This window comes from Mizuhopecten yessoensis, unplaced genomic scaffold (assembly GCF_002113885.1).
Source record: "Mizuhopecten yessoensis strain PY_sf001 unplaced genomic scaffold, ASM211388v2 scaffold3235, whole genome shotgun sequence".
Taxonomy (NCBI): domain Eukaryota; kingdom Metazoa; phylum Mollusca; class Bivalvia; order Pectinida; family Pectinidae; genus Mizuhopecten; species Mizuhopecten yessoensis.
In genome coordinates, this window is record NW_018404943.1 from 500746 (window position 1) to 513515 (window position 12770).

Below are 12770 nucleotides of genomic sequence, written 5' to 3' on the forward strand. Positions count from 1 at the left end.
GGGGGGGGGGGGCAAAATTTGTTATGGTTTATAATGGCAAATGATACTTTGAATATTACATGTTGATGAATTGATTGGAATTATAACCCTAAGTTGACAGTTTGATACTTTGTACATTTTGAGCCATCCCTACACCCAAGGGCTGTAGGGTGGGGCCCAATGGAGTCTGTGTGCTAAAATAAAATTTCTTCATTTTCCTTGTTTAGAATCAGAGGTGCTAGTTTCAAATTCTTTTCAGTCTTAAATCTGCATGCTAGATATTGAATTAGGGGGTTTTATTGTTTTTTGTCACTTTGAATAATATTTCTGTTCATGTTAAAAACAAAAATCAACTCTCTGTATAAATATATCAGGTGACCATTAAGGCCCATGGGCCTCTTGTTTCAACAAACATCTTGTTTGTGTATGAATGTTGTGCATTATTAGCGAAATTCTCATATGTCAGATTTCCCCGGAAAACGAAAGTGAAAGTAGATTTTGGATAATGAATATAAACTTAAATTCCTGACTAAGTTCAATTTGATCGATCATTAGTCGATCATCAGTCACTTGATCAGAAGTGATGATCAAGCATGATTTTTAAAGTGATTCCCAACACTACTGTCAGGCACACAGTGTGTCCCTTCATGATCTTCTAGATTTCTTTTAAAAAGATTATTATAAAACCTGAACTAAAATAGGCAAATTAAAATTGATAAATAGCAATGACTGGTGTATTTAAAGTTTAACGTGTGTGAAATGTCAGGGCAGTAAACTTGATAAATATGATATTGTTGGATGATTTATCAAATAAAACGCACAAGTTGTTGTTGTTGTTTTTCCACCTCAGTTTATTGATGAGAATTTCTCTTTACTAGGATAATAGCAATAAACATCAAAACATTGTTGTGTTATGTACTTTGTATGTTATGCTTCTTGCAGACAAGGAAGATGAGGATGGAGACAAATTGAATATCCTTGGAGAGAAAGATGTGGCACCTGTTGGTAAGAATGCATCTTCTCTGGCATAAACCTGTAATCCGTCTTGAATGGACATGATCCAAGATTTCATAATGTGTATAATATATTGACTTAAGTTTTGTTCATTTTGTTTCAAAGCATGAGTAGGTAAGATTGAAAATAAAATCTGAATTTACAGAATCCAATGCAAAAATGTATGACTGTAAAATACACGGAAAGAAATAAAAAAATCTCTGTTACAGTTGAATCTTTCATCCGATGTATTTTCAAGACATTTAAAAGCAGCATGAATTTTCCAGATAAAATCAAGGGTATTGGATTCTTAAGATTCAAAATGATTATATTTGTCATTCAAACATACTCAGAACTGTTCCAAATAGCCAACTCCCTAACTAAATATTTTGAACATGTTTATGAAAAACCTTCTTATTCTTTGTAACCGTATGTTATCAAAATAAGATATAAATATTTTGATAATATATAATAAAACGCCACCAATTGATAATATTTTATGTCTGTGATTTATAACAGGTCATGAGTATATTGAAGAGGTGAAGAATGAGCAAGGAAAAACCATCAGCTTTAACTGCAAACTGTGTGAATGTAAATTCAATGACCCTAATGCAAAGGAGATGCACATGAAAGGACGCAGACATAGACTTCAATATAAGGTGAGACATTTGATACTTAATTATTGTGTTCCTTGTTCCCAGCTTTTCATATATTGTTTCCTGTTTGTCCATTCGTCTGTTACACGATGATTTTCAGGCAATGTCTTTAATACTAAATCATTCAATGATGGATCTCAGTCCATTTCATTGGTTAGATTTCGTTGTTGGCTTTTTTTCTGTCAAAGCAGAAGCATGTGTATGCTTTACAAAACTTGACTTGTGTGAATAAAACTTACACCAAAATATTTTGATTTTGTAGAAAAAGGTAGACCCGAGTCTGAATGTCGAGGTAAAGCCGAGCATCAGAGCCAGGAAGATTCAGGAAGAAAAGATACGGCGCCAGGCACAAAAGGAAGAATACTGGCGACGACGCGAACAGGAACAAAGGTGGCGCGACGAGATGAGGTACAGGGTACAGGACCTGTACACACCAGCCGCCAACATAATCATTCTTATATAGGGTTTAGCTCATGTCTATTCCAAAGGGGGGGAAAAATCTTAAGAATATGAGAAAGCAAAATGGTGTTGGTTAATGACAAAAGTAATTGAGAGAAGAAGAAAAATCCATATAACAAGAGATGACCATTCTAAGCTTTAAAAGAATTTTTCAAAGTTCTGGTTTTTAATATATACTAGACTTTGCGCTTTTTGTAAAAAAAAATTGCTGTCATGTCGTCAGAGATGTATTTTAATAACTTTTGCATAGCAAATTTTAGACTGCTCAATCAAACCTCTTTAATTGCTAAGATCAGTCTAAAAAGAACAAATTCTGACAAAGGTCTATTGCTGGGACTCCTAATGAAATGTAGTATTTCAGTCTAGGTAAAAGGAATCCAGGCTGGTTTGTGCAAGGTTCTGTGTACTGTTGTCTCCTGTAGACTTAGCATGGTGGTAGGACTGTTTACTCTACTAATTCGTTTTGCACCAATTTTCTTAACTGGCTAACCTCCTTCTAAGTAACCCCATTTCTATTTAAAGGGATGCCAGTGAAGTTCTTTTCCACCTTAATTACACTACACACCTTAATGCTATGCAATTCAACTAAATGTTTAAATATCCCCTTATCCTCACATAGATTACATTGGATCACTCTTTAGTCCACCACCTGTACTACGAGTTTGCTCTCTTACCATCCTCGATATCCAGGGGTTGTGTTTACCTTTGCTCTACATCCCTGGAATATGTCATAGCAAAATTGAAGGCTTGCAGATGGCTGTTTGATTGGTCTCGGGTAATAAAAAAACTGACCAATCGCTAGGCTGATACCTGTCCTTTGAAGATTACAAAGGAGAGACGCCCGACTTAAAAGCCTGTCAATGTTTACCGTTACGTGACCTTGAGGTTCTTTTGATGTAGAGAGAACTAGTTTTGCACTCTGGAATAAATCTCATTTACTCTCCAACAAACCAGGATATTTGGCCAGAATAGGGCCAGATTCCACATCGAAAAAAGAAAAAAAGATTTCACCTTTTAAACTTCAAAATTCCCAAAATAATTCTAGTTGCAAAAAATGTAAGTACATCTTGGAATTGCATCTTGAAATAAGGTCCCATGCCCCACTGTATACAGAGCTATGGCCCTTTGTTCACATCATTTACTGGTGTTAAATAAAAGCAAGAAATGAAATTACACAGTTATTTTTACATGTCCATTTGTGAGTAGCTTTCCCTGTTTGTGCATGTATATGTAATGTTGTTTATTACTAACATCTTGCATTATGTAAATCTAAACTTGCACACGGATAAATGTATCAATTGTTTAACTAATGCTTTAACATGGAACAAACTGTTTTCTACTATTTAAAAAGTATTTTGTATTGACAATAGATGCCAATTTATTTATAGTATGTTTTGTAATAATACATTTTGCTTTAAAACTAACCTATTGATATCTATATTTTGATTTTAATTTTTTTCATCCATTAAAAGAATCTTTAAAAATACTTTTAAATGATTTAGATTTTATTGAACTATTAAGCTTCCCTTATTGTCCTGTAAGGTGTGGGTATATGATGCTTATGGTCCGCATGCTCTGTGTGTAACCTTTGTTTGTGGTGTGTAGGATGGAAGATGAGCTGTACTGGGAAGAGCGACGACGATATGAGGACCAGGAGTACTTTGAATGGCAGCGGCAGGGAGGTAGACCAGGCATGGGACCCCCAAGGCCTTTCCTTCATGGGCCTGGTGGACCTCACATGGTAATAACCATGTCTATTCTCCTATAAAGAAGTTAGATATACCAGTATGATTTAAGCAGTGATGAAAATTTTCAGCTGTTTGGCTAATATTTTAGACTTTTTTTCTTAGCTTTTGTATAACCGATAACACAAACTTAAGTTTTCCCTGTAGCAAGGACTCAAATGCCAAGTTTAAACCCCTTAACCCAAAACTTTAAAATCAAAGAGGAAATATTGTTATTAGCAGTGACATGTTTATAGTTGAACTGTGTATATTCATGATTCCAGTTCCAGCCTATGAGAAGACCAGATTCCTCAGATGATCGCCACGTGATGGCCAAGCATGTTGCTATTTATCCAAATGAAGTGGAGGTATAATGCTATTTCTGTTTTTTAAATATATTGCGGCCATACTTTTCAACTTTTTGAATACTGAAATATAAAGATGTATAAAATATGTCAAAGTGTGATATATTCACCATAGGAAACACTTCTACAGCAGTGAATACATTTGATGAAATGTATGTCAATTTTCATTTGTTCTTTTAAAACTTATTTGGGGAAAAACTTATCAGTTGCCTTCAGGTTGACACTGGAGATTGTCAGATTTACTTATTAGGCTATTTACATTGATGATACTTGATTGAGAATATCTAAATTCATATGTTTAAAAACTAAAAAATAATTTATACTGATGTCTTTTATTTCAGCTTCAAGCTGTACAAAATATTGTATCTTTGTGTGAGAAGTCTCTGAAACAAGTATCAGATTTCCTGACTGACAGGTGAATATATGTAACATATTTTACATTAATTTCTGGAATGCTGTAAAATTATATCCCATATTTTTTTCATTCTATATATGAATTCCAATTTATTTTATACTTTGCCGATTTAAGGAAGAACAAACATCACATAAAAATGAAGGTTTTCATTTGTCAATAACAATTTTGCTATATGTCTTAATTCAGTACGATCTTGTTTAATTTTTCAGCATTAATCCAAAAAACATGGATATAGACAAGGATGTTAAGAAAGAGGCGGATAGCAAAGAGGGGTAAGTAAGGTTTAAAACAAATGATTATGCTGTAAATATTTGATGTCCAGAGGTTGAAATACATTTATATAGAGAGACAGAGAAAATAGAGACACTGACCGTAACAATGGCTTTGCTTGAACTGGTCTTGCAAAAGTTTGTTTAAATCTGGTAAGAAGAACAAAAGAATTATGTAGGCAAGATCAAATGAAATTTAACCAATATTATAGGTGGAATTACATAGTACATTTAATAGCAGACTGCATTTGAGATGAAAGATTTTCATCTAAATCTAAGTGCAATATGAATGAAACTAGAAATTTCAAATTGTTTCAATTGTTATTCAGGGAAAAGAAGGAGGACCCACTGGCCAACCGTGTGTTGAAGGGCGTGATGCGGGTCGGAGTGCTTGCCAAGGGTCTCCTACTTCATGGGGACCTTAATGTACATCTTGTTGTATTGTGTTCAGAAAAACCCACACGCACACTGTTGGAGCGAGTTGCAGATGGCCTACCGAAACAGATGGGAGTACGTTTGTTTTTAATAAAGAATGGGAACTACATTGCTAACAAAGCAGTGCTTGCGTCCAAAATAATCTGTTAGCATTATGTTAAAACGAAAATGTGATTCTGGCTTCTTTTGAAAAGTAAACCTTCAACTGTAAACATCTGTGAACTCGGATCGTAACCCTTTCTTTATAGTTCTTCAGCTTCTTTATTACGATTGTGGAATCGTATTCTTTAAAAATAAGAAGTTAAGATAAGAACGCATGTAATTTATTGATTTAGTTAGATAACAGAAGAGGCTCAATATATCTGTGGAAAAATGAAGCATCTGTAACTAAATTGTATAAAACTTGTGATGCAGGCAGCGACAGAAGAAACCTACGAGGTTAGACGCTGTGTGGAGGAGGCCGCCATTATTGTAACGAACAGCAAGGAGCCCAAGACTTCATGCAGCATTACTTTGACGTCACCAGTCATGCGAGAAGCTCAGCTGGCTGATGGAGGTAAAAAAGAATGGCAGTACTTCTGTTTTATTGAAATACATGTAGCTCTGCTAAGCATAAAATCTCTTCAAATTAACTTCTTAGAAAATATTGATTCATGTTTTGGATTCTTGTTTGTGGAGTGGTCATGTTTTCTGGAGCCAACTGAGAAAGTTTATTTTGTAAGTTCAATAATAATGCACTAAAGATACTCTTTTTAGCATGATCATTCTACACTACACTAATTTATCCTAAATTTATAAAATTCAAGCTTCAAAAACAAAGTATTTTACAAAACTGTTTGTAGCAAGTTGGAAGGCTTTACCATGCATTAATGACAGTTTTGTAAACAGCTGATGACCAAATAAAAAAGAACATTTGAAAATTTTCACATACAAGTATTCTTGATAAGGTTTTACTTGTATTGTTTAAATGATGTTTCATGATAACTGACTTGTTTTCCTACCCTATTTCATATGCATAACATTTGGAAAGCCTTCTAGCCATCTCCTGCACAGGTATTCTGTCAGAGAATGACCAGGATCCATCACTGTTCATGGAAGGATTTTTGACCATGATGGCAAAACAAATGTGGACTCCATCGAATACTGGCCTTTCCTGCACCTAATCCCATTGTGTGTGTTTTTTATTTGGTTTAAAATGTCCCTTTTCTTTTAATTTTTTCCTCACCCGTTCTTTTCTGGTTTCCTCATTTGCGATATCAACATTCCCTCCTTTTGTGATAGTTTGATACAGTGATTATCCTTATGTTGGTGCGAAGCTGGCCATGCAGTATATGTTAAAAAGAAAATGATATAAACTAAAATTAAAAGAAAAATGATTGGCTGTTAACATGTTTATACGAAACCTTGCTGTTTTGACTCAACAGAATTCAAAACAGATGAACTCCTAAGTACTATGTTCGGTCCAACATGTACATAATTTGGGATTGGTTTCAAGTGAAAACTACTAATCACTTTCTACAGCATGCATACCCAAAATGTTAACCCTTCCTAAAATCTTGATCAGGTGAGTCTGTTGCCTTTTACTTAAAAAGGCATGTCCCATCTACTGTTTATTTGACTATCATAGACACATACCCACTTTCTTACCTTGTCACTGACACTTACCTGGATTTGGAAACAATTCCTGTCTTCTGTCTTTATTTCCCAGTGAAAAGTTAGCAGTTGATAGCTGCATCTGCAACATTATTTTCTGTTTCAATAAAAAAATGTGTTGCATGTATGTGATGTTTGTTGTGGGGGAGGCCGATGTATACTTTGGGGTCCAATTTGACAGTCTGTGGATACAGACAATCTGTTGTAACTGACATCCTTTCTGCCTATGGTCAAACACCCATTCCTGCTACACAACTGGTTCAATGTGTTAATACTACAGAGACATCTGCTACTGTAAGCGTCAAAGACCCACCGGATGTGTTGGATAGGCAGAAATGCCTCGATGCTCTCGCAGCCCTTCGCCATGCTAAATGGTTTCAGGTTCGAACCTTTTTATACTTACTTTGCAGCCTGATGGTTTGTTATTATAATACAGAAGATATATAAATTCTGTGTACCCTGAACTGCAGATTTGCACATAGCAATGATCAATCTTTAAATGAAATGAAACTGAGGATGACACGGCAGCAAATCAGCATCGTATCGGTGTTGTCAGGCACTTTGTCAAATGTTGGTTCCTTTGGGGTTGATGACAAAATTTGAGGATCAAGTGGAGTGCAAAGTCTTTCTAATTCATGGATGGGGATAAGTGAGTATTCTTTTAAAGAAATATATTTTGGTAAATAACGTGAAATATTAAATTTCTTGTATTGGTATTCTGTTGGTTTTGAAATTAAATGTTTTTTATGTTAACTGGATTCAAATTTGTTATCAAATATATTTGGCAAAGTGTTCCAACATCACCGCTGTTCTGATTGAGCTCTGAGATGGCAAGGGAAGGCAACTCTCATACCTTGAGTGATGAATGAATGACAAGAGTGAATGAAATTTTGAAAGTGTTTGCTGTTTACTGTGAATGATAACGATACTCTGACGATAAATGAATCCTTTGTCGCAAAGCAATGTCAGATGGATTCCTTGTAGGAATTCCATTGTAACAATTATTCCCGTCCCCAATTTCACTATCCTTACTTTTTCCTTTCGACTTCCAAAATGCTAATTCCAGTTAAGAAAAGAATTGGTTTTGATTCTTGAAACCAACTTCTGATGTTTTGATTTATTGTTCAGTATTGAAATGTGTTAATTGATTCTGATTGTGTTATTAATGGGTAAAATTATTCTTCCATTTGACATTGTTTCGATTTTGTACAAATATCAACAGTCTGTCGAAATTGTTTCCAACAAAAAATAAAAAAATAGAATAATTGTTTGATAAAACATTCTCAAAAGAAAATTACATAAATGGATGGAAACAAGATTAGGCAGAATGTTTTGCTTCAATTAATATCTTTTTCCTGCACCTTGCACAACAGCTGATCAGGTAGGTAACATAACAGTGTATGACATGGATTCATTTACCTACTTTCTTCATTGGTAAACAGCAGATTTTTTATGATTTTATATTAAATGCTGGTCATTTCTGTCCAACTAATTGGGGGATACTCTAAAAAGGTATGGAGAGGGAAGTCTGCTTTCCGTTAAAATTTACAAGCGAATATTTGCAGTTATTGCTAGTATTTTCATGTATATTGAGACCGGCAACAGGATTCCTGGAAGGGTTTGAAGTTTTATTTCAAATAACAAATATTTAGACTTGTTTTGCTTCTCAGATTGTTTTTTATATGTACATGTTATACAGATTTTACTTCAAGAATAACATCATCCATCATCTCATTGAAAAGCAAAGTAACTCTCTGGAATTTGGATACTGTGAAATAAAACTGGGAAAAGATGAGGTAGTTCATGTTTCCATTGAAATGATTGAAATTTGAATTCCCTTTTCTTTAAAATGAAGGGAAAGCCAAAAGCTGATAAGGAACCCTTTTCAAAGACAAAGAAATTGACGAAATATTTGTCATAGCTCTTGCACAGTGCTTGCCAAAATATTTTGTGGAATGATTTTCTATGAAATGGGAGTCTTATTTTATCACATCGAGATAACACAGTGAAGATTGATCATTAAACATGACAACAGAGTAGGGTCCCTAATACATGAGGCTGGAAAGTTGTGAGGTCTTCGGCATGGTGTTGCTGCCACTGGCATGTGGACAATGCATGTACAGCATACAGCACCTGTGCCAAAAATGAGATAAAGTACCAAACAAATCAAGGAACATTCAAGAATCTGGAATATAATTTAGATCAAGTAGGCGTAATTTGTGAGCTAAAGCATGATTCAAATGTATCTATTGTGGAATATGTTTTGGAGTTTAAAATCAACACATTTATGTGAGGGATGGTGAGGTTTTACCTGGGATGGTAAGGTTTTTACCTTTGAAATGACTCTCCAGATTCTTGAATAAGATTGCCAGAAAGATTGGTCTGATTTGGATTTTCTCCCCGTCTGATTACATAGGCTAGAGCGAATGGACTGCAGTCGTGTGTTGTTGTGATCAGAATCCTACGGGACCTCTGTCAACGTGTTCCTACGTGGACGCCTCTCAATGAATGGGTAAGCTATTGTTCAACATGGTGGTGGTGATATTTCCGTGATCATGATCTTTGAATAATACAGCTGTATCTCCTAAGTCACTTTTTAAAAAGCTCTTAGATACCACAGCCCTATCTCCTTATCAAGAGAATTGAACAACAATATTTCAGTCTCAGATTAAAATTCTTGAATGCTGTATAAATGCCCTTTGAACACAAAAAATTGAGAACTTTAGTAATATCTCCTATGGTCAACCCTTGAATACTACAGAAATATCTCTTTTAAGATTTTGTATTTTAGCAATATCTCTTTGAAGTACAGCTACATACACCATATGGGTTAAAATTCCAGACAAAAGTCCTTTAATATTTGGTAGAAATCCTTGATATACAGGAGGTAATATTTCTTGAATACTATGCAGTTTCTCATGTATGAAAAAAATCCATAAATACCACAGCAATATTTTAAAAACATCCTTGAATGTTACAGTAATCCTTGGTTCAAAATTCATGACTTAGGAATCACTCAACACTACAGCAGTATGTTTATCATGTATACATGTATGTCATCAATATTGAATGATTTAAACTCCTTTGTTTTGATATTTGTATGTAATGCCATGTGTACACAGGCGATGGAGTTACTGGTTGAGAAGTGTGTGAGTAGTGGAGGAGCCAAGATGAGCCCTGGTGATGCCCTACGTCGCGTCTTTGAATGTCTAGCATCGGGGTTACTCCTACCAGGTAAGTTCTTCCAATTTCCACCAGTGTAGCAGTTCTTTCTTTATTTTAATTTACTTGATGGACATTGATGTGTATGCAACTGATCAACTGATTTACTTGTCAACCAGTGGAAAGCAAGAAGATCTGTAACCCTTTCACCACTCTAGACCATAATGGACTCGTCCACATCAATACATGGTAGAGTCTACTAAAGTTACATAGGGGTGAAAGGGTTAACCTGTTTATAATTGTTTAATACTGTCACAGGACTAGAAATTAATTTTCAAAACCACTAGTTCGTTGGGCTAGTAGTTTCCAATTTTACTAGTCCATGTGCAAATTCCACAAACCAAATATTCAACAAGATATTGACTAGTCAGGTGGGCAAGTGGTTTCTAGAACAACTAGTCCATCTGGAGATTTTTAATAGTCTTAGACTTTTAGGCTACCTTTATTTTCTAGCCCTGTGTCAGTAACTTATTAGTCCCTTACTGGTGAAACCGGGGGGCACTATAGTTTTCCTCTCCGTCCGTCTGTGTACGTACGTACATAATACCAATGTTTGTCAGCACTCTAGCGGCTTCATTCCTTAAGGGATTTTGATCAAACTTCAAACAAATACAAAGGACCATAATATCTCGGACAAATTTGAGTTTCAGGGTTGTTTGGTCAAGGTCACCGTTAGTATTTTTAGAAAATCCTTGTCGGGACTCCAACGGCTTCATTCCTTGAGGGACTTTGCTTAACTTAAACAATTACAAAGGACAATAATATTTAGGGACAAGGTGTTGTCAGGTCAAGGTTACTATTTTTAGAAAATCCTTGTCAGCGCTCTAGCGGCTTCATTCCTTGAGGGATTTTGATTAAACTTCATACAATTGTAAAGGACTATAATATCTCGAACAGGGTAAAGTTTCAGGGTTGTCGGGTCAAGGTCAATCTCACAGTGACTATTTTTAGCTCACCTGGTCCAAAGGACCAAGGTGAGCTTATGCCATACTGCAGCGTCCGTTGTCCGTCAACTTTACACTACTTGTCATGAACCACTGAGCTGATTTTAACAAAATTTGGTGTGGAGCATCCTTGGGTGAAGAAGAACCAATTTTGTATAAATGGTGGGTCTGGCCCCCCAGGGGCCTGAGGGGCGGGGCCAAATAGGGGAAATATAGCAAATTATTCTTTAAAATCCTTCTTCTTCTGTAGGAATGAAAGGATTTGGTCCAGATTTGGTCAGAAGCATCCTTGGGGAAGGGGAACAAAGTTTGTATAAATGGTGGTTCTGGCCCCCCTGAGGGGCTGAGGGGCAGGGGCCAATAGGGGAAATATAGCAAATTCTTTAAAATCCTTCTTCTTCTATAGGAATGAAAGGATTTGGTCCATATTTGGTCAGAAGCATTCTTTGGGGAAGGGGAACAAGTTTGTATAAATGGTGGGTCTGGCCCCCCTGGGGGCTTAGGGGCAGGGCCCGATAGGGGAAATATAGCAAATTATTCTTTAAAATCCTTATCCTTCTGTAGGAATGAAAGGATTTGGTCCATATTTGGTCAGAAGCATTCTTTGGGGAAGGGGAACAAGTTTGTATAAATGGTGGGTCTGGCCCCCCTGGGGGCTGAGGGGCGGCGCCCAATAGGGGAAATATAGCAAATTCTTTAAAATCCTTCTTCTTCTGTAGGAATGGAAGGATTTGTTCCATATTTGGTCTGAAGCATCCTTTGGTGAAATGGAATCAATTTTGTATAAACCTTGGGTCTGGCTCACCAAGGGCCTGAGGGGCGGGGCCCAATAGGGGAAATATAGCAAATTATTCTTTAAAATCCTTCTTCTTCTGTAGGAATGAAAGGATTTGGTCCATATTTGGTGTGGAGCATCATTGGGTAGTTGGGAACCAATTTTGTATAAACGGTGGGTGTGGCCCCCCTGGGACCTGAGGGGTGGGGCCCAATAGGGGAAGAAGACATAAATCTTCAAAATCCTTCTTCTTCAGTAGGAATGGCAGGATTTTGTCCATATTTGGTCTGAAGAATTCTTGGGTGAAGGGGAACCAATTTTGTATAAACGGTGTGTCTGACCCCGCTGTAGGCAGAGAGGTGGGGCCCAATAGGGAAAATAGAAGTAACCTTTAAAATCCTTTTCAGACCATCAGGATTAAGGGATTTTATCCTTATTTAGTGTGTAGCCTCCCTGGGTGACAGTGACTCAATTTTGTATAATTGGTGGGTATGACCCCCGTAGGGGCATAGGGGTGGGGCTCTGTTTGAAGTTTGTTCTCTATATCTCAAGTACTGGATGGATCTTTTTGAAATTTCATATGTACTAACAGCACCTACCATGGAGTGCTATATCTTTACTTCATACCAATTACTTTAATTATATTCAGGTGAGCGATACAGGCCCTCTGGGCCTCTTGTTATCTTTGAATTGCTACTTGTCCTGAACAGCATAATGTCCTGATCAGCTCAGTGGATTTTGACAAAATTTGGCCTTGAAATCCTGCGGTAATGTGGACTCAATTTTGTATCAACAGAGGATGTCCCCCCACCCTGGGGGCAGAGAGATAGTGAAAAATAGAGGAATTAGAGGTCAATGTTTTCAATCCTTTTCCTTCAGTA

General features: G+C 36.3%; 1 protein-coding gene across 5 annotated transcripts in view; it reads left to right on the forward strand.

Moving 5' to 3' along the window:
• LOC110447238 (zinc finger RNA-binding protein-like) overlaps window positions 1-12770 on the forward strand; it is a 36141-nt gene that overhangs the window by 11001 nt on the left and 12370 nt on the right. For 4 of the 5 annotated variants that reach the window (XM_021492787.1, XM_021492790.1, XM_021492788.1 and 1 more), the window contains 12 exons: window positions 922-984; window positions 1492-1631; window positions 1891-2036; window positions 3693-3828; window positions 4096-4179; window positions 4518-4591; window positions 4801-4863; window positions 5190-5370; window positions 5710-5851; window positions 7229-7329; window positions 9365-9460; window positions 10071-10182. In XM_021492787.1, coding sequence (XP_021348462.1) covers window positions 922-984; window positions 1492-1631; window positions 1891-2036; window positions 3693-3828; window positions 4096-4179; window positions 4518-4591; window positions 4801-4863; window positions 5190-5370; window positions 5710-5851; window positions 7229-7329; window positions 9365-9460; window positions 10071-10182 — 1338 coding nt within the window. The remainder of the gene's footprint in view (window positions 1-921; window positions 985-1491; window positions 1632-1890; window positions 2037-3692; window positions 3829-4095; window positions 4180-4517; window positions 4592-4800; window positions 4864-5189; window positions 5371-5709; window positions 5852-7228; window positions 7330-9364; window positions 9461-10070; window positions 10183-12770) is intronic. The other variant, XM_021492789.1, reaches the window with a different exon arrangement.